This window comes from Poecilia reticulata, linkage group LG4 (assembly GCF_000633615.1).
Source record: "Poecilia reticulata strain Guanapo linkage group LG4, Guppy_female_1.0+MT, whole genome shotgun sequence".
NCBI lineage: Eukaryota > Metazoa > Chordata > Actinopteri > Cyprinodontiformes > Poeciliidae > Poecilia > Poecilia reticulata.
Window position 1 is genome coordinate 22,980,590 of NC_024334.1, and position 22,979 is coordinate 23,003,568.

The 22,979-nt window shown below is 40.7% G+C and overlaps 1 protein-coding gene across 10 annotated transcripts in view; it reads right to left on the minus strand.

Annotated features, from left to right (window-relative positions):
- Positions 1–22,979, minus strand: part of celf5a (cugbp, Elav-like family member 5a) — a 239,498-nt gene that overhangs the window by 39,877 nt on the left and 176,642 nt on the right. For 7 of the 10 annotated variants that reach the window (XM_017304382.1, XM_008407182.2, XM_017304383.1 and 4 more), the window contains exons 4-5: positions 7,386–7,514; positions 3,376–3,455 (exon numbers count right to left, since the gene is read on the minus strand). In XM_017304382.1, coding sequence (XP_017159871.1) covers positions 3,376–3,455; positions 7,386–7,514 — 209 coding nt within the window. The remainder of the gene's footprint in view (positions 1–3,375; positions 3,456–7,385; positions 7,515–22,979) is intronic. The other 3 variants (XM_008407185.2, XM_008407177.2, XM_008407191.2) reach the window with 1 other exon arrangement.

The following is a 22,979-nucleotide window of genomic DNA, read 5'->3' on the forward strand; positions in this document are numbered from 1 at the left end:
GTATAAAAAGCAAGACACTGTATGGACACAGAGCAGAAGCATTTTTCCTCCAACAAACACAGATAACACTTATTACTCCCACGTCCTTCTAAATGAAAAGCACAATGTATTCTGTTCAAGTCCTTAGAGCCGGGAAATAAGATCAGTCAGGGAATGTTTGACCCTGGTGAGGAGGTGGCAGCACTTATGTTTGTGCACATTTATGTATGCAAAGATCCACATACACATTTGTGTGAATTTATGCACACTCATAAACTCTAAGGAGCCTATGCTCATGCTTTCCGGGACTGGCAGCTGATCTATAAACCTGCCATGTCTGGTTGCGGCGTTAGCATGCAATGCACTTTTACACCTTGGCCACAGCTGCTATTGGCCGGACATTATTTATTCTAATCTGTTTGACTCTGGCTATCAGCCACAGCCTTGAAGTGGCAGCAAGTGCAGAGTCCACACACATACGCATCCAACCGATTTAGTTTAGTGGAACCGTTTTATTGGTCTTTTGTATGCAAGATTGAGAAAACTGCTTTGTAATAAGCCAGACAACTTGTAGTTTTTTACTTCTTTGTGTTGTTTTTATTTAAGTTGCTTCTAGACCTATCTAAAGTTGAGATCAATACAAACTTTAATATTATGCTTGTGGATAAATACTTTGTGTGTGACTCAGCAGTCCCAAGCGCATAGGATGCATGCTCCCTGAATTTTCACAGGGTCTTTGCTACAATGATGGACGTTTTGCTGTGAATAGCGCTGTCCTGCTGAGGCATAATAGTCCACCATTGGTCTGCTAATCTCAAAGAGGCAGGCAACTGTGCCCTCTCCTCCCCCATCCACAGGATATGAGATGCTGATCAGATTTCTATAATCAATTTACCAGGAGCAGGAGGTATAAATCCTGTCCATTCACTCATTCTCCCTCTGCCTCTATTTCTCTCGCCCTCCTGATTTTTCCTCCCCTCCCTTCCCTTCAGCACCCTGCTTATAGTTAGATGAATAATTCAGAAGCCAATGTGGTGAAAGGTGGAGTAAACAAGTCTATTCCTTAATATCCCAAGAGGCTGCCAAAGAGAGACGAGCGAGGGCAGAGCGCTAGCACAGATAGGCTGAAAGCACAACACAGAAGGAGGGTATCTATGGAAAGTGGACATTCAGAGGCATTCTTTATGACTAGCAGTCATTTGCACTTAGATTGACTCAAAAGTTGCGCCAAGATGGCACAGCTGGCTTCTAGGAAGCCCCCGCCCACCACCACCGCACTCTCTCTGTTCCCAACACGCCACAACCATTAATAATGAAATCACACAGTGAAACACAACACCTGTGACACAGGGTCGAAAGAGTTCAGGATCTTCTGAGAAGCTAAGGAAAGTAAGACCAGCACAAAAACAGAGCATACTGTACTTCAGCCTACTGTATAATACAAGATGTGACTCCCCCATTCTCCTCCTAAATGTCACGGGGAGTAACTCCTTTCATGTTCTGGGTGCAGCGCAGTAGCTTTTATTTTGACACCATCAGGTATATAGGGACCATGACTAAACACGAACCACATGAAAATGAGAGCTAGAGTGTTTTTTTTGTTGCTTTTTTTGCGTTTGTGCGCTCATAGTAAATCAAATGCAGAGAGAATTTAGAGGACACAGTGTGCTTACACAACGAGCAAATGTAATCTCACACTGGATTTCTATTCACAGATTATGCAAGCAGAACTGCTGATTGATGACTCACCCAAAATTCAATTATGACTCTTAACAGTTTTATCTGGATGTAGGTTTAGGGATTTTTTTTTAAGTACCTTGGTAATTAAAGAGACAGAGCAAAGGACTTTTGCATGCATCGGTGTTCACAGATGGTATGCGTATAACTTTATGAGTTATACCTATGATAGTCTTCGTATGTGTTCAAATTGCATAACTTGAGATGAATCAAAAAGTTTACATACACTCTTAGTGGGCATGAATGTCACAGAAATATTAAACTTTTTATAAATGTATTTGAGACTAGTGGAAGGAGGAGTACTAGCTGGAATAAAAATGTGACCAACAGCTGAAATTATAAAAAAAAAAAAAAAACGAGAATTGGGTGAACAGGTTGAAATTTATTGTGGATTTTCTCTAATCTTCAATTTGTATAATTAGGCTCAAATATATTCATACATCAGCACTAATACAGTGGAACCTCTGAATACTGATTTACTCCAACAGGCATCTTTTAAGATGCAAACACTTTTTAAAAGTTGTACCGTTTGAAAACAGGAGAGGCTTAATGGTGTGTTTTCAATCCCAGTGTATTCAACACAATGACAAAAAACTTCAGTGTGACTGACATTCTCTACTGGAAGCACTGGCACAAACAATGTCACTATCTTGAGGTTTGCAATTAAAACAATGTTGGTTCGTTGACACTTACTACTCCCAGCACTTCAAAATGTTAGCAAAATCCTGTAACATTGTTATTGTGGAGATTGGTTGCTCAGAGTATGAGCACCTGTGCCATTAGATGATTAATGTGGCAGATACAAGAAAGGCAAGAGAACAACACTGGAGAAAATGTAATCTCACATTGGATTTCTATTCAGTGGCAGGAGTATACAGCATTCATGCACAACAAAGCTACAGTCGCGAGAGCACAGAAGAAAGGCTAACTCTCCGGGTCGGACACTCACTAACTACATCATATAAAGTCATTTTTGGAGGAAAATTTGTGACTGGGACATCCATTTATTGTTTATATTTGGAAAAATGTTTCTGATTACAAGGAAGGGGATAATGCCCCCCTGAGACAAGACAAAAAGGATTATAGAGATAAGTTCTATTGTCAAACAAAACTAAGATTAACATATTTGTCCACAATGGCAATATGTAGTTTTGTAGCTGTCAAAATTAGATTTTCACACAAAGAATTAGTAGCACAATGTTTTGTTGTGTTTTGCACATGAAAGGACAGAAAAATGAAAATAGAGAAAACCCTCCACATTCCCCAACTTTACTTTTTTACTTTAAGTCAACAAATAGGTGGTTGAAACTCAAAATTTCCATTGATACCAAACATGCACATAGTTAGAGTTTCAAACTAAAGAACACTGTAGCTCTCAAGCATGGTGGTGGTAGCATCACCACCATGCTTTAACTTTGGTGGCGAGTTTCACCTTGTAAGCTTAACTTTGTGCATCAGATTCTTATTTTCCAGTATCTTGAATGTTGGATCAACAGTCTAGGGTGGTTAAAATAAATAATCACAAACTAAAATTAAAACATTCTTGTCAAGTCTGAGCGTACGTAAACGTCTGAGACGCATTGTAGCCATTATAAGCAACTTTGTGCTTTGTGTGTGTGTCTGAAAAGAACCGTGCATCTCTGTTCGAGCTGTACTCACTGGCATGGTCTGGCTGCCGTGCAGGGCGCCGATTGCAGACTGAGCCTCGGTGTGTGTAGAAAACTTGACGAAGGCGCAACCTGGAAGAAAGAGCAGATGCATATCAAACACACACACATACATACCCATGTGGATATGTGAATATTTAGGGTAACATTAATAAAAGCTGTAGAATTAAATCTGACACTTCAGAAATCACTGAGCATTAAGGGGCTCTCATTGCACAGCAAGCTTCCCCCCCATTCTGGGCATTAGGCAGGCAGACAAGCAGAAGCTGCAGGCCAAAGATACCACTGATGAAGCAGAAAAGCTCGCTATTTAGCACCACATGCCTCTTTGTTCATATTAAATCGCAGTTAAAAAGAACGAAATCAAATAGAAAAACCATTGCAGAACACGTTTTGATCAATGTTCGAAGATGTGAAAAAGACTTGAAAGCTCAGAAATCACAGAAACAATTCTCTTTGCTATAATGTCTTTAAAAACGTATGATAGTCTTTGTGAGGGGGGAAAAAAAAGACGACTCCACAGCTGGACTTTGCTGATGAGCATTAGTAATCCTTCCCTGCTTTTGAACTGAAAAAAAGCATTAAAAAACTAAAATCACCCAACAGAAACATGAAAACATGAGAAGCGATTCTGTTTGTTCCAGTGAAGCAGAGTCAGTCACTGATCCACTGCACTCTCACCCAATTTCACGTCATGTGAAATGTCCATTTCTTAGTATTTCATCTTTTGTGCCTTATTCTTCTTATCGTCTGTCCTGCTTGACCCAGTCACCTTGCCATTCTTCTCCTGTTAATAGGCACACCACTGTGGACACCAGCCGATCAAGATGTCCATTCAGCTGCCAAACTGCTGCCCGCCTCCCTCCTACTGAGATGTGGATAGGAAAAAGCTTTGAGTTCCTGATGACCTGTACAAGGTCTTTGCTACAATGGGGTCATGTACTGCTATAATTAGCCTTTTACCCCTCCATACATGGATTGCCTATGCCTAGCTGGTGTAGCCGTACCTAAAGAGGGATGGGTGGTCTTTCTTCAAAATCCGAGTTCCCTACGTTGCATGTTAATGCGTCTCTTAAAATCAAATCCTATGCTACCACTTGTTACCATGAAAGTTAATCAGAGATGGGGACTACTAAATGTGATAAAAGACACATCACAGGTGAGTTGCTGTTTATAAACATATTTCCTTAAGAGTATATTTTTGTGCCCAACAATAAACCAAAATATTTCAATTGAAGAAACTGGAATTTTGCGATTGAATTAATCATAAAATGTCCACTCTTGCAGGTGTACAACTTAAAAAAAATACTTTAGAATATTTTTGTAATTCTAATAATAAAACAATTATAAAAATAATATTTGACAAAGACAAAAATAACTTCAGAATGTGATATCAACAGATCAACTTCCCTTAGATATTTGTTTTGATGCTTTAATGCTAAACCTTGACAGAGCCTAACCAGTTTGACTTCAAACCATAAAATAAATAATTTATAATTCCACAATTTCCAAATAATATAGCTGATTTTTTCAGAAATTTGCTATTTTATTCTATTTACTTAAGGACAACACACATTTATAAACATATCCATATCCAAATGTTCCACTTTTAATACGGGACATTTAAATATGTTCCATATTAAAGACTTAAAGGCTCATTGTTGTCACACAAGAGATGAAACTTGTATTTCTTTTCGGTGTGCTGTTGCAAAGAGTTTCAGGATTTAACAATCTATAGACACCAAGTAGATCCAGTCAAATATTATCAAGAGGACTAAGATCTTTAGGCTCTACAGCAGCATTAGAATAAAAATCTGACTATTCTGTAGAATAAATGGTTTAGCATGTTCAATTGGGCTGCATGGTGGAGCACTGTTGCCATGCAGCAAGAAGGTCCAAATGTTCTCCATGGAGTTTGGATGTTCTCCCTGGTTCCTTGGTTTTTATCCAGGTTTTCTGGTTTCTTCCCACAATCCAAATATATATATTAACTTAATAAATCTCTCTAAATCAACCTTCGAAGTGAGTGTGAGTGACAGGATGTTATGTTTGTTCTGTGTGTTTGTCTCCTGCCCAGTTACTGACACGCACCAGCCCCTAAGATCTTGCAAGGGTGTGCAAGCTTGGATAAAGGACGAATGGATGGAAGTTCAGAAGGACTGCTGTTGGTAAACGCTTCATCAAGCCACATCCTGCAAACCAAAATTATGTTAATTAATCTAATTTCAAATGGATTCAAATAAGATAATAGATTTTGCTTCCTGAGGCAAACTTGGAGAAGCACCATGCTGGCTGTTATCAGTGGATGGTTCAAGCCTTTGTGAGACTGCTTGTTGTGTTAAGATACATTGCCTGCGCAACTCTCACTTTTTCGAATTCAATGTCACATTCTCTTTTCTTCTTTTTTTTCTGAAAATCTGGATTAATTTAGATGATCAATATGGAAGCCACATTCTATGTGTGCTTGATATCTTTTGTATCTATTGTTTGTGGATCAGAGAACAGATTTGAGGAGTTATTTGAAATTAAATGAATCCAGATTTTTTTGTGGGAAGTCCAAAAACTTTTCTGAAAGGTGTAGCTGACATCATATTCAATAAACATGACCCCGCAAAGACATTAATCCTCTCGAACCTTTTCGTTTTTGTCACTATACAAACACAAAGTTCAATACGCTTATGTGACAGACTAATACAAAATAAGATATTGTAAAGTGAAACAGAAAACTGAAAGGCTGAACAATGAGAGAAATAATCAGAGAAGCAGCTCAGAGATTGGTGGTGGTAATTCCGGAGTGGTGTAGAGACAAAAGTGGGACAATCTGTTGACAGATTACTTGTGCGCTCTACAAATCCGTCCCTTTATGGATGAAAGGCAAGAAAAAATAAATGCTGTTTTTGAAAGCAGTTTGCCACAAATGATACACAATACAAATACAGAGGAGTGAAAAAGAGTTTATCCTATTATTTTTGCATGTTTGTTACACTTACATATTTCAGAACATCAGACCAATTCAAATATTAGTGAAAAACACAAAATGCAGTTTTTAAATGACGATGTTTATTAATAAGGGAGAAAAAAAAGTTCTGAAAAAGTGATTCATCACCTGATAAATTACACCTGAGTTCAGTGGTTACTGCCACACCTGTTCTAAACCAAGACTTCACTTAAGTAGGACCTACTTAACAAAGGAAGGGTACGGTATTATTTGTATAGATATTATAATCCTACTCCACACTCCTTACCATTTGGTTGTGGTAATGCATGAAGTTGTTTGCCAATTGCCAATAAATACCACAAGAAGAAGAATGGAGCATCATATCATTTAGTAAAATGTGGCAATAGATGTGATGTTTTGGGGCCGTTTTCAGGAGCTGGATAACTTGCTGTGGTAAACAGAACCATAAATTTTGTAGTCTACCCAAAAATCCTAAAGGAAAATGTCCGTCCATCTGCAAGGGTATGCAGGTGGACCTCAAGGTGAACTTGGGTTATGCAGCAGGACTTTTAAATTTGTTTGATGTTCTGAAACACTTCAAGTGTTCAAATACACAAAAAACAGGAAATTAGGAAGTTTGCACAATGATGTGCAAACGCTTTTCCACATCACTGTGAGTGAAAGAAGATTATCTGACAAAATGTAACTTTTTGTCCCAAACTCAAACTATTGTGTTTGAACACACCATTCCCACAGTGAAACTTGCAGGTGGACTCATTGTCCAGGCTTTTCGTGGACTTATTATTTTAACCAAGTGCCTGGTAATGCTTCTAAGAGTTAAAGTCGAGCAGAAGTATATTCTTTCCCCTCAGCTGATCAATTTCTCACACATCAAACAGACCAACAATCTCAAGTCAAGCACGCAGGCTGCTTGACCTATATCTGATCCATATGCCATCTGTAATTTACATGATGTCCACACCCGCGCACACACACACGCACACACACATTTGACTGTCAGTCATTGACCTAAATAAATCTGACAGCCGAATCCCGTCTCCTACCTTTGCTGTTTCCGTCAGGACCTCTTAGGACCGTGCACTCCTCGATGACTCCATAGGGCTCAAAGAGACGATAAACATCCTCCTCAGTCTGCTGTTTATTCAGCATCCCAACAAACAACTTCCTGTCTTCTGAAACAAAGAAAGGGACAAAAGGTTACATTATACCCGACCTCAATTATGAAACCAATTAGAGAGCAGGCCGATAACGGGAAACGCTGTCATTACAGTGAAAACAATTTTACCACAGGGACAAACAAATATATTACATACATTCAAAGGTTCTGCAGAGTAGCCATTTTATTTATTCACTGAAGCTTAGGCTCAAGTGACACAGTTTATTTCTTTTCCAGGACTGATCCAGGTCCAATAAAACGGGGTCCGATTCCACGTGGAGACACGTGCGGGCAAGTGTGTGGTCATAGTGTAAGGAAGAAATAACAGGAAACAATGAAATAATGAAGACGTTACTCACATACTCACACACACGTATGAGACTCAGACCAAAGACAATGAGGGAGTCTTTGGTCGTATAAAAAGCAAGAGGGGCTCCAGGCGGCTTCATCCTCCTACACACCAAACTGCACTGGCTGGAACCTACAACTTCTCTCTCCTTCTTCAACTCGTCACCTCTCCTCCCCCACCACCCCACTTATTCATCCATCTCTTCCCTCTCTCTTTCATGCCTTTCCCTTTTTCCTCTCGCTGATTCCACATTTTTGCCCCTCGTTCCTTTTTCAACTGCTGCCCTCCCTCTCTTCCTCTCTTTATCTCTTTCTTACCCTACTAATTGCTGCTGATCCAGAGTTTTTTTGTGTAGCCAGAGAAATATTTCAGCGCACTCTTCAGTGAACAATGGTGTGTCTCTTCAGCGAGCGCCGAGGCCTGGGAGACAAGCCATGAATAACGCTGACTTTTCAATAGATTGCCTTTATGCTATTGAGTCCTGTTAAATGCTGTGGGATCTGATCTTTACCTTGACCTGACACCCCGTGTTTACTGATGTGCTCTGGCACTGTATGATTAATGCTACTCCGTTGTGTGTTTCTGCCGGCAGCAAGAAGCACTAAAATCTTTTTCTTTATACAGATTGTTTCTCCAACTCTGACCCATAAAGCCACAGCGGAGAAAGCGACGGACTGAACCAACAGCTACTGCTGTGAAGAGGAGGAGAGCCGCATAAACTGCTACCAGTCGCATTGACCGGGTTCGCTAGTAATTTCTACACACCATCCTGTGCCGTTGTCATTCCTTGACTCAACCCACAAGGCGGTACGTCAAATCTCACAGCAGGCATGCACGCTCCAGCAAGGCTTTTGCGACTCGGCACCATCAGTGATGCACCTTTAAAATAATCGTCCGTGTCAGAGGATTGTCTAGGGAGGGGCGTCCCTGGTGCTGGCTCCTTATTGCAAGTGGCAGGATCAGAGGCTACGTATAAAAAATGGAAGTGATGCAATGTGACATCTGTCAGGGTGGATTGGAGAGCATTTATCTGCAAAAAAAGAAACGCCTGAACTGGAAAATGAAAGGCCAAGATGGTCCATCCTTTTGCTGGAGGGAGAATATAAATTCCGAGGTTGAATCAGGAAGATGAGTCAAGGATGTTTGTGTGTGTGTGCGTGTGTGCGCACGAGAAAGAGTCTGTGTGTACAAGTAGATGGGAGGATCAAAACTGTAAAGATTTTTCCTGAAATAAAACCAGACTACATTTCAGACACAGTTCTAGTTCAAATCAGACGCATAGTAATCTATGTAAACACTGTCATAGTGACTTTCAGAATTATTTTTAATATCAGCATCACTTTGAAGTACCACAAACATCTCTGTATTTTTTGACCTTATGTTGCTAGACCAACACAAACAGGGAAATAATTGTGAAGTAAAAGGAAAATTATAGTTTTCTTTTTTTTTTTTTTTTACTAATAAAAGTCTGAAATCTGATGCCCCTAAGCAAAAATCTAGTAAAAAAATAAAACTTGCTTTAGAAGTCCATCTATGTGTAATTTAATCTCTCCATAAAGCCAGTTGTTCTGTGAAGGCCTCAGAGGTTTGCTAGAGAACATTAGTAATAAAACAGCAAGATGAAGACCAAAGAACAAAGCAAGTGGGTCAGGGAAAAAGCTGCAGAGAAGTTTATAGCAGGATTAGGTCAAAAGCTTTCAACCCATCATCTGAAAATAAAGTAAATGTGGCTCAACTGCAAACCTGTCAGGACGTTGCAGCCCACCTAAACTGACTGGCTGGGCAAGAAGAGCATTAGTAAAGAAAACTGCTTATTGTAGCTCTTGAGGAGCGTCGGAAATTCACAGCACAGGTCGGACAATATGTGGACAGGAAAACTACTAGACATGAACTCCACATACATGGCCATTATGGCAGAATGAAAGTTATTGTTGAACGGAAGTCACAAGAAGTCATGTTTGTGCAGAGTAAATATCATGAGGGTGAAAATCTTGGTCAAGCAAACAGAATCCCAATAATATAAAATCTTTTGAATGTAGGTCAAAAATGTTCAATTAATGATCTAATTTAAATCAAAACCGTTGTGAAAACAAGACAGAAAAAGTTGAAAGACGTATAATAGTTCTGTGAGGCGTAGGACCTTTTGGAGTTTATCGGCTCTCACTTTGGTTGCGACATTCCTTTTCAAGTGGGTGTGAGAAGTTATGAGTTAATGCATGACCTTTACCGGTTTTATAGGAGGTTCTCTCTGAGAATCACAGTGTTAACAGCTTCCATGTGGCATGGCTTAAAATATGATGCTGCATCCATCCTGCAGCTTAAGGATGGCTAACTGGAACGTCACCTCCAGCTAAATGAAATAATATTTATAGGACTCGTAGTATAAAATGACCAGTGGCCACTATATATCACCTGCCTATGTAATATTGCTTCACGAAAAGCCTGAGCCACTAAAATCCTGATCAGCCCACTGTCCTTCTGTATCATGTCTGAGAAAGATAAGAATATGAAACATATTCAAGAGGCTACTGCAGAGTGGGAAACCGGTAACGTTATACAGATATTGTTTTTACATTATTTAGAAAAAAAAAAAGAAAATCTGCGATTGGGGAAATTGTGGCGAGCATGTTCTGGCACATATCTCAGGCTTTAAAAACCGTTGAGCAACTCGTGACAACAGATAATGTTGGAGATCTGCTCCAGTCTAGGACTCTACTCTGGCTGCTCTCAGCTAAACGATCATTGGGAATTTATGTTCCTTTTTTTCGTTCATCGGCAATAGAAAAACATTAACTCATTTATCAACAATGCCGCAGAACAAGTAGTGTGCAAACAAACACGAGCAGAGGGTAAAATGCCTACAGTAAAGTCCACATTACTTATGACAAGAAAGGGAGTGAAAGGGCAAAAGGATGTTGAAGAAAAAAGTTATAACAAAGACTTTGAAGGCTTAAAAGAAAGGGTTAGAAATAACAGCTCTTTCATCGTGACCCAACACGAGTTCATGCCTGTCTGTTAACTATCTTGTGACTCACAGTATTGACTTTTTCTTAGAGAATCTTCAAAATCCACAAGAGCAATGCTGATGAGTACCGGTACTAGGTTCCGTTTTATAACTTGTTCTTTGTGAACATGCACAACACTTCTTCTGGGTAAGGCGTTTTCTAAACTGTACAAAGTTGATGGTAAACTGCTGCAAATTCACTTTTTGCATGTTATTAAAACGTGTTTTTGTTACCTGTCACTGCTCACATAAGTCAACATGAATTTTATTCTAAATTACCATAAGATAGCTTTGAAATATTTAAGATAAATTATGATCACTTAAGCAATTCAGGGGTCCAATAAGCAGCTGCATGTTCACTGAGAAAACTGTGTAACATGCTGGGATTAAGATGCCTTTACGGCTCTCTGTGGCAGAGTGTATTCTCACATCAACAGAGACTCTTCCGCATCCCCACTGACACGCTCATGCTACCATTATTTTTAATTTACCCCACAGGTTCTTGTTGGGGAAAAATAAATTTCAAAATATAGAGAAACATATCCATGCTGCTTATTATATACGCTAAGAATTGTACTCGGGTCTCTTTTCAAAACACAACCTCATGACTAATTGTGATTCACTTATAAATAAAATAAATGCTTAATATCTTTCAAACCAAAAGAAGAGCTAATGTGTGTTGGTATCACCAAGCCAAAGCTTTAAAAATATTGAGCCTGCCTCAAATTTGTGACTGGTGTGAGCGTCCCGTACGCAAAGGCTACTCAAGTTTGAGTTTCATCCTCAGTCCTCCCTTCCCTCTGCCCCCTTCCTGTCAGATTACTGTTAAAAAAAGGCCACTAGTGCTAAAAAAAAAATCTAAAATAAAAAATGTAACCAGTGCATGTGTAGCAACAGCACATCCATGACGAGTTTAATACCTTTGTACAACAGCGGATACAACCTGAAATCTTGAAGGACTTCCTCCTCACTTGAGTGTCCGTACAACATCTGCACCACACGTATTACTCTGGGTTCCCTGATTGTGCCAGAGACCATTAAGGATTTCGGACAGTCAGCTGGGACTTACTGAGTAACAATGAGGCCGAGTGGCAGTTTTTGGAACCAGGGGAACAAAGAGAGAAAAGAAGAGAATGAGCAAGAGAGAGGAGGAGAGACGGAGCAGAATGAATGGAAGAGAGAGTCAGAGCAATGAGCCCAAACTCTAAGTTGCCGGGCATACAGTCCTGCAGTCCTTGATAAGCCAGGATGTATGAAAGAGCTGTGCCACCAGAGCTGGTGAATCACTGCCAGCGGTGGGGAGGATGAGGAAAGGGCAGAGCACTGAGACTGAGAAGGAGAAGCAATGGAGGGGGAGGCTTGGTGGAGGGGATGAAGGAGAGCATATCAACTACTTTCGGCGCTCACTGGTTTTCAAATTTCTCTGCTCTGTCTGTCTTTTTCACAATTGTTGCAACAGTAAGAGAGCGAGGATGGAGAGGAGGGGAGAGAGAGAGAGAGGGAGAGGGAGAGAGAGATACTGTGACAGAACAGGGAAAGTGTGTGCTATGGAGAAAACGTACTTGTCAGAAGGATGGGGAGGTTGCTATGACAACTACTTATACAGCGTGCCGTCAGTCATGTTTCATTGGAGTTAGGAGAAGAGCAGATGAATGAAGGGGGGAGAGGAGCAGGGGAAGGGGTCATTTATCCATCTGTCTGGCGAGGTGGAGTGCAAATTTGACTGTCATCCTCGCAGATAAGGACAAATTACGAACAATATTAGCTGGCTAATAAAAGGGAACAATAATGAATAGATAAATATATTAAAACCAAATGAGATAGCATCCAGGCAGAAACAAGGGGACCTGAGAAGCCATCCGAGTTTTTGTCATTTCAGGGGAGAAAAGATAAGAGCCGGAAAGAGGTGGCGGGAGGGGGGGTAGAGGGGGGCGTCCGCATTAAACCTGACTAGTGTAGCGTACTTCCTTGAATCAAGACAGAAAGAATCCAAATCAGCTCATAGTGGGAAATGTTGCAGCTTCCTCTCCCTCCATCGTAAGCCTATTATACTTCTTCAATGAGCAGGACGCCACACAATAACAGTGTCAGCATGTGTTCAAGCAGAAAAAACATGGACAGAATAGACTGAAATTAATTAACCCTACGAGATCACAGTGCTTAGCCAGTGGAATTTAATCCAATTTATTGCATATAGTGATCTAACTAGGGTTGTGTTTGCATTAATGAGACAGTGCGTTTAATGTGTGTGTCCGCGAATGACTCGGAGGAGCACATGGACGCACTCGGAATGCTCTCTCCTTCAGTGACAGGAGTTTCAGGGACCAACAACGGAGGGACTCTGAGGTTTGGCACAGCCGAAGGGTGAAGAAAAAAAAACAACAAAAAAACAACCCCAGCCAAATTATCTCTTGAATGATGAGGCCCTTTCCATGAGCCGCCTTAGCTCCAGAAAGAAGACGGTTGTCCGAAATTACCCGGATTTAAGGTTCCACTGGCATACAGCTGAGTAAGAAAAGTGGGTAAATAGTTTGTTTACCAATTTCTAAACCAAATTAGCACTCCTGTGTGGGTGCATTGTACACTCAGCTGTCTTTTGAAGTTTGCATCCTAACCCACTGAGTTGACAGCACAAACCGTGAGGCCTACCATGCGCCCGCCTTAATGAGGTAGCTTATTAGTGCTGTTTTCTTCGCAGCCTCAGAGATGTTGCTTAGATACAGCCATGCAGGAGGAAAAGACGAAGAAGAAGAAGAAAAGAAAAGAAAAAAACAATACTGAAGTTCTGAACAAAATTCCATCAAACATAATACTCCGCGATGCACAATTCGCCCGACTTCTGTAAAAACCCGCATGTAAATATACATGAATGTTAAACACATGCCTCTGAAGGTTAAACCACAACATCAAGAACCTTGATTTCTATCTATGTCCTCGGTCTATATTTCAACTTTGACAGATGCTCTTGAACAGCGGACCTGCTCCTCTAACTCACGCAGCACCTACAGTGACGCTGGCTTGATTTCATGTCATAGTTTCATCATTTCAGTGTCAAGGCTGCCCCTTGCTAGCTCAGCTGTAACCCTTCACAAGTCTCCGGCAAAAATGCCACGCAGCAGCAGATGCACAGCCTTGAGAGTAATGCGGCAGAAGTTACAGTGCATTGCAAAAGGATCTACACCACTTCGGGTTTTTTTTTTGTTTGTCACCACAAACTTTTATGAGAATTTTAAGTGACAGACACAAACACAAAGCGAGGCAACATTTTGAAGTGGAATGAAAATGTATTCTTTGCTAATTAAAATCTAATAAAATAAATCTGCCACAGTCTCAAGTCTCAGGTTTCCTTCCAAGACTGCCCCACATTTATCTTCATCGCCCAATCAACTGTAACTAGTTTTCCCATTTCAGCTGCTGAAAAAACAAATCCTCACAATATGATGCTGCCTTGTGGTGAGCTCAGGTTGACATATAGTGTTTTCTGCAAGACATGTTTTACAAGTACCCAGAAATTTGAAAAAGGTCTCCTCTGACCAGCTCACCTTATACTAGATATCCGCCGAGTCCTCTGCATGCCTTCGGCAAACTTTAAACATGATTTCTTATGGCTTTCTTTGAATAAAACCTTTTCTTGCCAGGCTCCCAAAAATATCAGATTTGTGGAGTGCACAACTAGAACTTGTTTTGTTAACAAATCCTCTGACCTGAGCCGTGGATCTCTGCTGCAGCACCAGTATTACCATGGGCCACTAGGCTGTTTCTTTTATTAATGCTCTCTTGCCCTGGCTGTCAGTTACACCGTATACCTTTCATTTTTGGATGATGTTCTCTGAAATGTTTTAAGCTCAGCATATTGTTTTATAACCTGCTTTGTACCTCTTTTCCACGTCTTTGTTTCTGTCCTGTCTGTTGTTTTTCCTTGTTCTTGGTGAAGCTGTTTGTTCACTAATGTTTTCTGACAAACTATCCAAAGCTTTTAAAGAACATCTGTATTTATAACGTGACAGAAATACACACAGATGAACTCTTTAGATTAACTATGTGATTTCTGAAGAGAATTGGTGACACTGGACTTTACTTAAGGGTATTTGAGTCAAAGGGGATAAATGTAAAGGTATGCATAAAAATCAGATTTTTATTTATGTAAGGTTTTTAAAAATCATGCAACCTTTTTCTTCAACTTCATAATTAAGTGGCACTATATCACTTAACGATCACTTTAATGCCAATGAAATGTATACAAGTTAATGGCTGTAGCATGAGAAAGCTGAAGTCTCTTCCCACTCTGCAATCCCAGGTCTGTCTTGTTGCGTTAGCAAGCAAATACAGGCACTTTGTGATCCTATATTTATGCATCGTGCAAACACGTTGCATAAAATATAACACATTCAGAGCATTAAATAACGCATGATCATATACTTAGGGTTGCAGATATAAGAAAAAAAGGGCACATATAGAAGCACATAGCTGTTGGCGTACAAGAAAAGAGAAAAAAAAAATATCCTAAAGACAAACATCGCAGGAAAGAGTAGGAGGTTCTGGTTGGTTCCAGTTGCATCACGAGCCCTATGGCATGTTAACTGGGCCAAAGAGCTTAGGATCAAACTGCAATGTTTTAATGAACAGCTGCCTCAAAGGAGAAGCAAGCTTCTGCATTCCAACCATACACATGTCCTTGATGCACACCAACTAAGTTGATTCCATCTCAGAGTCCAGTGATCATGAATTCCCTCTGTGCCTCCTTCAGACACAATGACGGATATTACAAATGACACCTAAAAGACTTACCCGCGAGTCCCCGTGCACTCGCACATATTTGTACATGCGTATAAACAAACAAACAAAAAGACGCACATGAGGCACAAGGACGACCTCCTGTCGGTGTCGCGCAGCCCGTCTCCGGAGAAGGCCAGAGATTTTATGCATCGGTGCGATCTGATGGCCTCCCCGTTCTCCGCTGTTGGCCCGGGGGAGATTTTCAGCGCCACGTTGGCCCCCGCTGGAAGCCTTGAACATACAATTACAGCCCTGTGACGTGGCCCTGCCTTCTATTAGCTGTAAAACCTCTGGAGTGTGTAAAAGTGTAGGTGTTGCTGTGCACCCTCTTGGCTTCTCCTGAAGTCATCGCGCCGTCCACGCTGGCATTCTCACACCCCCCCCCTCCTCGGAGCGGTGCAGCCGAAAGGAGGGAAACCACAGGAAAAATGACCTAAAATGTATTATGCGCACCATATACGGCTCAGCAAATTCACTCTCGATATGATAACAAATGTGAAATATTACTCAGAGCTTTGTGTTGACTTCAGTGCATTACGGCCGCGCTCATAAATCCCGAAGCTGCGGCGCAACATGCACACGTAGCTACTGTACATAAACATTTACAGTATGACAGTGTTATTTACATTGCCTCCCTTCATAATATCACGTGAAGGGCAGTTTGGCATCCATTATGTGATGGATTTTTCCTCCCACGCATTTCCCTCTTTTTCCCCCCATTCTTGCTTCCCTTCCAGTCTCTTTGCGTACAGTAGAACAAGCTTTTTACCTTTGGCAGTATTTAACAAAGCACTAGCCTGTTTCTTAATTATTTTCTTCGCACTCCATTGACACTGATTCATGAGAGTAACGTTGGACACACCCCCTCGGCCAGCCCCTCCAACCAACCTCAACCTCCCATCTTCTCCATAGTTTTTTTTTTCCTCTCATATTTCCTTGCTTGTAGCTTTCTGCATCTTTCTCGGTTACTCTACATTTTTCACTTACTCCGTATCAGCATCTCCATCTATCTTTCTTTGCGAGAATACGCTCATGGCTAATAGCTTGCCTTCATGGTAATTCATTAGTCTTTTGATTGTTCTCAGGTAATTACCTCCTTTTCATAGAGTGCCTTGCAAAAATGTTAATAGCGCTTGAACTTTTTCAGGTTTTGTCATTTTACAAGAACAAACTCCCATCTACACTACTGGGATTTTATGTGATGGTCATAGATCTGTTGACAGCACAGCTATTAGCGGCACACTGCACGTCTGGCTTTTATAGAGGGGTGAAAAGAAAACCTTTAGAGGTCCTGATAGTTAGTTCCCCACAAGAAGCTAATTGAAGGGGGTTCAGCAAATGTGAAATAAGATGCACATTTCTCCCTTTGATTTTCATTGTCTTCGGTGGATTGTTTTTTTACCAGGCCAATCAGCGAGCAGAAGGAGAAGCTGTGAATGACGATTTTTCTTAAAATTTTGGTTTGCCTGTAGTTTTAACAATTGTAGTGGAGGAAGTGAACAAAGCCATTCAGTCCATGTTGGCCACGCTTCTAAATATTGAATTAACATCAACAGCCGCCCTGTCTGGCCCTGAACTGCTCCCTGAACTGCTCTCTACACAGTAGAGGATGGTTGTTTACAGCGCAGGGAGTTTCCAGTAAGCGTCTTAGTGTGGAAGAGGAGCATTACATACATCACAGGAAAACATTAGCGATTGGGTAAAATTTAAAACCTCAACAGAGTCCACGCCTACAGGAAGCAATCGTTTCTCAACAGCCGAGAGCCCAGACCCTTTGTGCAAAGCAAAGTGTCGTACAAGACAGTAGAGACTTATTCCAAAAGTTTCCTTCTGCAGATTTTGTTAAATACAGACCAGTTGGGCTGAATACAAAAGCAGGGCACACTTTTTGAAATTTTATTTGTAAAAGAGAAACCAGGTTTGGTCTCTTTCAACTTTTTCACTACTGTGCAAATTCAAGTAAAACATATTGATGTTTTTGGGCTATAACTGTGAGAAATATATAAAAAAAAGTTCAATGAGTGAGACTATTTTGCCATAAATATTGCCATAATCATTATCCTCATGCTTATGTTCCAAAGTCGCAGTCAATCTCAACAAAATTGCAAATGATCACAACATATAACAAAAAGCTAAAAATGTATAAGAAAATATGAGTGCGAGCATGATAGCGAGAGGAAAACGAACAGGATGAGGCTTAGCAGGTACAGAGCAAGGGGCAGTGTCCAACTCCAGCTCGAGGAGAGAGTGAGGATGTACCAGAATACTGGCTATCTCTGTGAAGCTTTGTCTGCCGGAGCAACTGAGCTGGCCGATGACTTTGCTGCACATGGACAAAAGAGGCTTACAGGCCACCCTGCATGTCAGCTTTCCTTCCCAACCAGAAGTGTGCGTGAGCTGCAGGGGAATATAGGTTGCACTCGAGTGCTCACCTGACGAGACCTCGCTCAAAGTGGAGTCAGATTTGTTCGGTATGTATATGACATCAACCAGCAGCTTGGGTTTGCATAAACTCCGGAGCAGTGCAAAGCAATTCTTTAGTTTAAAAAAAAAAACTGCAGTGATAACAGTTCTGAGATGGAGAGGGGGAGGAATAATGTATGAAGTGATGCTGCAAATGCAAAAATAAATACATAAGCCCCAAAGCACGTCTGTCGTGTACTTGTAGATTTATCCATTTCTATATTATTATTAGGTGCAGCTGACTTTAGATGGGAGGCGAGGTGCTAAACTTAGAGCTTCTCCACTCTCACCGCCATGTGATTTTTGTATGCAGTGCCTCTGTAGCGCTGATGTGACTGCAGGGGGAGAGCCTAACCCTGTCAGTCACCCTGACAGCCAAGCTGTCTAATCTGCTCTCGATTGGTGATGGTGCACTTTAATTAGGCTACAAGGTCAATCAGCATCGTTTCTGAAGATGTGATTGTACTGAAAGTTTGCCATAATCCAGATTAACCATATTGTTTAAAGACAAACAGTAGTCTCTGTTCTTTTGTTCCTTTTATTAATCCCAAACTGTCTGAATAATTATATTTTGTATCTTATTTTCACAGAGCTTTTTACTGGAGAACAAATTAGATGCACCAAGTTTCAAGTACATAAACTAATGAATACATTGTAATGTTTTCAATGCTCGGGAAAATAAATATGACTAACTGGAGGATTCTGTTAGAGCCATAATTAAGAACATGTTTTTTGAGTGTCTATTTGCTGTAGTTGCCATAATAATTACACTGTCCGCTTCAACTACTTACCTAAAACAACTTCATCTTAATTTGAAATAACTCTGACAAAAAAAAGCTTAGCTTAGGCAAATGTCATGAGGAGATAAATCCTATTAATATATGTATACGTATATATTTTTTTGTCAAAAACACTTTCTTTATTGGAAAGTGTGTGTGGCTAAAATGCTCAAAATTAGTCTCATCTGACCAAAGACGTTTTGCGATGGTGGGACAGAAAAAGGTTTTTTTCCTCATATCAATCCCAGTGAAGCTGGTCAACATGAAGAGAAGGGCCTGCAACACTCACTGCTCCATCACAGGTTTGATGTTCTGAAACAGTGAAGTTTGACAAACATAAGAAATTAGGAAGAAATCAAAAGCTTTATCACATACACCCCTGATGTGTTTTATAGGACTTGCTTAGGGATGCGTTTATCATCCCTGCCCTGCCAACGTGTCCTCCCACGTTACCAATGCTTCCGACACTCCTCAGGTTTGCATAGATGCAACTGTATTTCAACAAGAAATATGGTTTCATTTACCCATTGAATGTTGTTAATGTCATTCAATGTGTGCTCTTCACGCCTCCATATTATTCAGATAACATCCTGTTTATTTATAGGGAATTTCGCTGAATTTATTGCCATCGTTTTACATAATGCATAAACTGCACAGGTCTATTTATTGATAAAGGAAATCATTCATTGTGATGTGATACATAATTTTTTAAAGATTAATTTGGGATTCTCAAGGAACCTTTGGATTATAAAGCAGCACATCTTCTCTTTTGCATGCTTAACGTCAAACTGCATGCTATAACGTTAAATATTAAAGGTACGGGGCTCTGCAGAATTGAACCTGCCAAGTTCCAGGCTGGCATTAAGCTGTAAAAAAGAGTGACTTTGTTCTTTCATGAGCTTAGACTAACTATCAGGCAGATGGCCTTTTCCTCCAGCTCTATATCTCCTCCTACCTCACAATCTCCCTTTCTGACAAATCTAACAGTAAGCATTTTAATTCCCACTGACCTTTACTGATCTCACTCAGGCAGTTTTCTCCGTCGCTGAGGGCCAAAACAAATCGAAATTTAAATTCCAGTTCAGAATAATTTAAGGCGCCTCTTTACATACGCCGCCTAAACTTTTTCTGTTCTTTGGAGTTCAGATGCCGAATCCTTTCTCCCACATCCGTGGGGCCGTGAGATCACATTCAGCGTGATGCGACCATGTGAGAATTGGGAAGATGGGCGAGGACGGTGAGTACAGCATCCCCCGAGTCTTCACATGCGTGCATGCACGAGAACGTGAAGCACACGGAGCTCACACTGGCACACGAACGTGCTCCGGCTTCAGTACACCGAGCACCAGAGGGCTTTGTGTTCAAGGCTGAGAAATGCCATGTCAGCACGCAGCACATGGAAAGCTTAGAGGGGAGGAAAAAGCTAAATAATATAAAAAAAAGGAAGTCTGTGATGAAAAATGCATGGAGGGGAGAGGGTGACAGTGGCTCCCCGTACGCAGCTGTCTGCTGGGAAGCTCCAGTAGATTTTTACGCTCTTCATCCAGCTGCCTGGAGTGACAGCGTTGCTTTCCCCGACTGACCACACAAACACATGTCTGATATGAAATAAAAATGTTACAGCTATACAAACTGTGCATGCACCCTTTGACAGTGGTGCTGTTATCAGAGCTAAAAAATAAATAAATAAATAACTGATATCAGATGGAAATAAAAAAAAGAAAAAATGTGAAGCTATTTTTTTTTTACTACAGGTATTGGAAAAAAAATATGAAAATACTAAACATTAACATTAGCCTAGTTGAGTTGATAGTAATAAAACCAAAATCATTCCTAGCAGATAAAGAGAACTACAGGAGCTCGTTTACAAACATTATTTTATATTTTTTTTAAATTGGATCAGATTTTACCATCAAAACCCCCAAAATAAAACAATAAACCTAGAATCTGTCTGAAAATGCTTTTTATATATAAAAAAAACAAAACAAAACACAGCTTTTAACAAGTGATGTTAAAAGCTTCAGTAGAGAATGTCATCCTGTGAACAATGACATTGATTTTCTGCACTATTTTAGAATTGTAGTTTTAGCAATATACAGTGGCGCAAAAAGTGGGTATGCAGGGTATGCAACGCATAGGGGCGCAGCACCAGAGGGGGCGCCAAAACGCCGATGATGTTTTCCCGTACACTAATGCGCGCCTTACGCTCCTTCACCTCGCGCAAATAACGAGGTAAATGTAGCGAGTAAGAGTATCGTCGCCTCGGGGGGGGGGGGGCGCCGATCTATGTTTTTGCATCCACCTGAATAATGTGTAGTTGCGCCACTGGCAATATAGCAGAGGAAGTGAACAAATAGTTTGGAGAAAATATTTTTTAATGCTAAAGCACAAAACTGATCACTAATCACCTCAAATCCTTAAAAAGGACTGTGCTTTTAATAGAAATTCTCTAACCCCATTTATATAAGTGATCTCACACACTTCAGGGTTTCCCCCAAAAAACCTGCTAAGCCCGGTGGTCGGGCGCCGAGGCGGTCCACCGTGTTTCTGTATTAAAAGATGTTAAGTAGACAATAAAAGTAAAAATATTACTGGGTAATTATATGTTATGGGAAAACATTGTCAGTGAACTGCTATATAAACCCACAACCAGTCTTAAAAACGACTAATCAAAACTTACAATTAAAATGAATATCAATTATGTCCACTTCTGTTAAATCCAAATTAAGTTAGAGGCTCCATCAGACCCCCCAGAGCTTCAGGGGCCCCATAACTGCTAATATTTTAACATAGACCACAGATATATAAATGTAGCATTTGTTTATTGAGATTATCATTGCTGCTAAATTTGACAAAATGGTTTCAGCATATATAAATTAAAAAACTTTAAATGATTTAACATTTATATGTAAGATTTTAAGGAGCTGGCAAGTTTACTTTGTAGAAGTTCAAAGAACATTATTCATAGTCAGATTGGTTTGTTACCACAGCTACAATCTGATGCTGAGTTTAATCTTTGAGTTTCAGCTCCGTTTGTTCACAAATACAAATGAGTAAACTGCAGTTATAATTTATTGCTTTTTAGGTTTGCCAGTTAAACTACTCCCCCTGTCCTAGATTTAGCTAAATCTAACACAGAAGCTGTTAGAGGTGCTGATGTTTTTAGCAACAAAAGGGGCCCCTAAGTCATATTCTGCTCCAGGCCTCATACACCCTTGGACCGGCCCTGCATGATGTGGTAATCCGCTGCACTGCGCAGAGATCCGCAACAAATGGGAGATTTAATTCAATGCTGCTAATGTGGCTTTAGTAGCTCTTTCATTTTGTGTCTGCTGAGTTTTTACAAGGGGACACAGAAACTATTTTAGTCGGTCGAGTTTCTGGACGAGTTTTTCAGATGTCCGGTGGCCGCTCGCATTGACTCTGTTTGACTAAGTGGACAAAGCATTTGATCCGGTTTGGTGCTTAGTTTGACCGGAAAATAATACTAGTAATAATAATAAAATAATATAAAATAAGCGTGATGCGTGACTGCGAGGAGAGCGCGAAAGCTCCTCACCGGGTTAAACCTGCACGATGAGTGATTAGCACTGGGTCGTTAACCACTAACGCACCGGCTAACCGGGAACACAGACCTAAACTTTACAGGGAAGACGGGGCCAAACGCTGGGCAGCGTGTTGAGATGCAAACGCCGCATGTTTTGTTCACAAATGTACATCATTCTCACCTCAAAGCTCCTCTGAAAGCGCGACTACAAGTTATTCCTGCGGTTCACGTAGAGCTGCGCAACCAGAGCTAACGCGGTGGGTTTAAACTCTTACCTTAATCAATAACTCTTCAGAACTTATCATAATTCCTCACAGGGGGTTGATGGGTTAATGTAAATATCCATAGCGGTCAGCATGTGCCCAGTTCGAGTGAAAGGAGGAGCGGGAGCCGCGCTGAGGTTAACTTTAGACATCCAGCTGCTGCAGCGGGAGGCAACGCGCAGAGGCCCAGCGGTGTGATTGGTCCGGCTTTAAATGCATGAACTATAAACATATCTTCTATAAACATATCTTTTAGGAATAAATCTGCTCTGATAGTGAAACGCTCGGAGCAACAGAAAC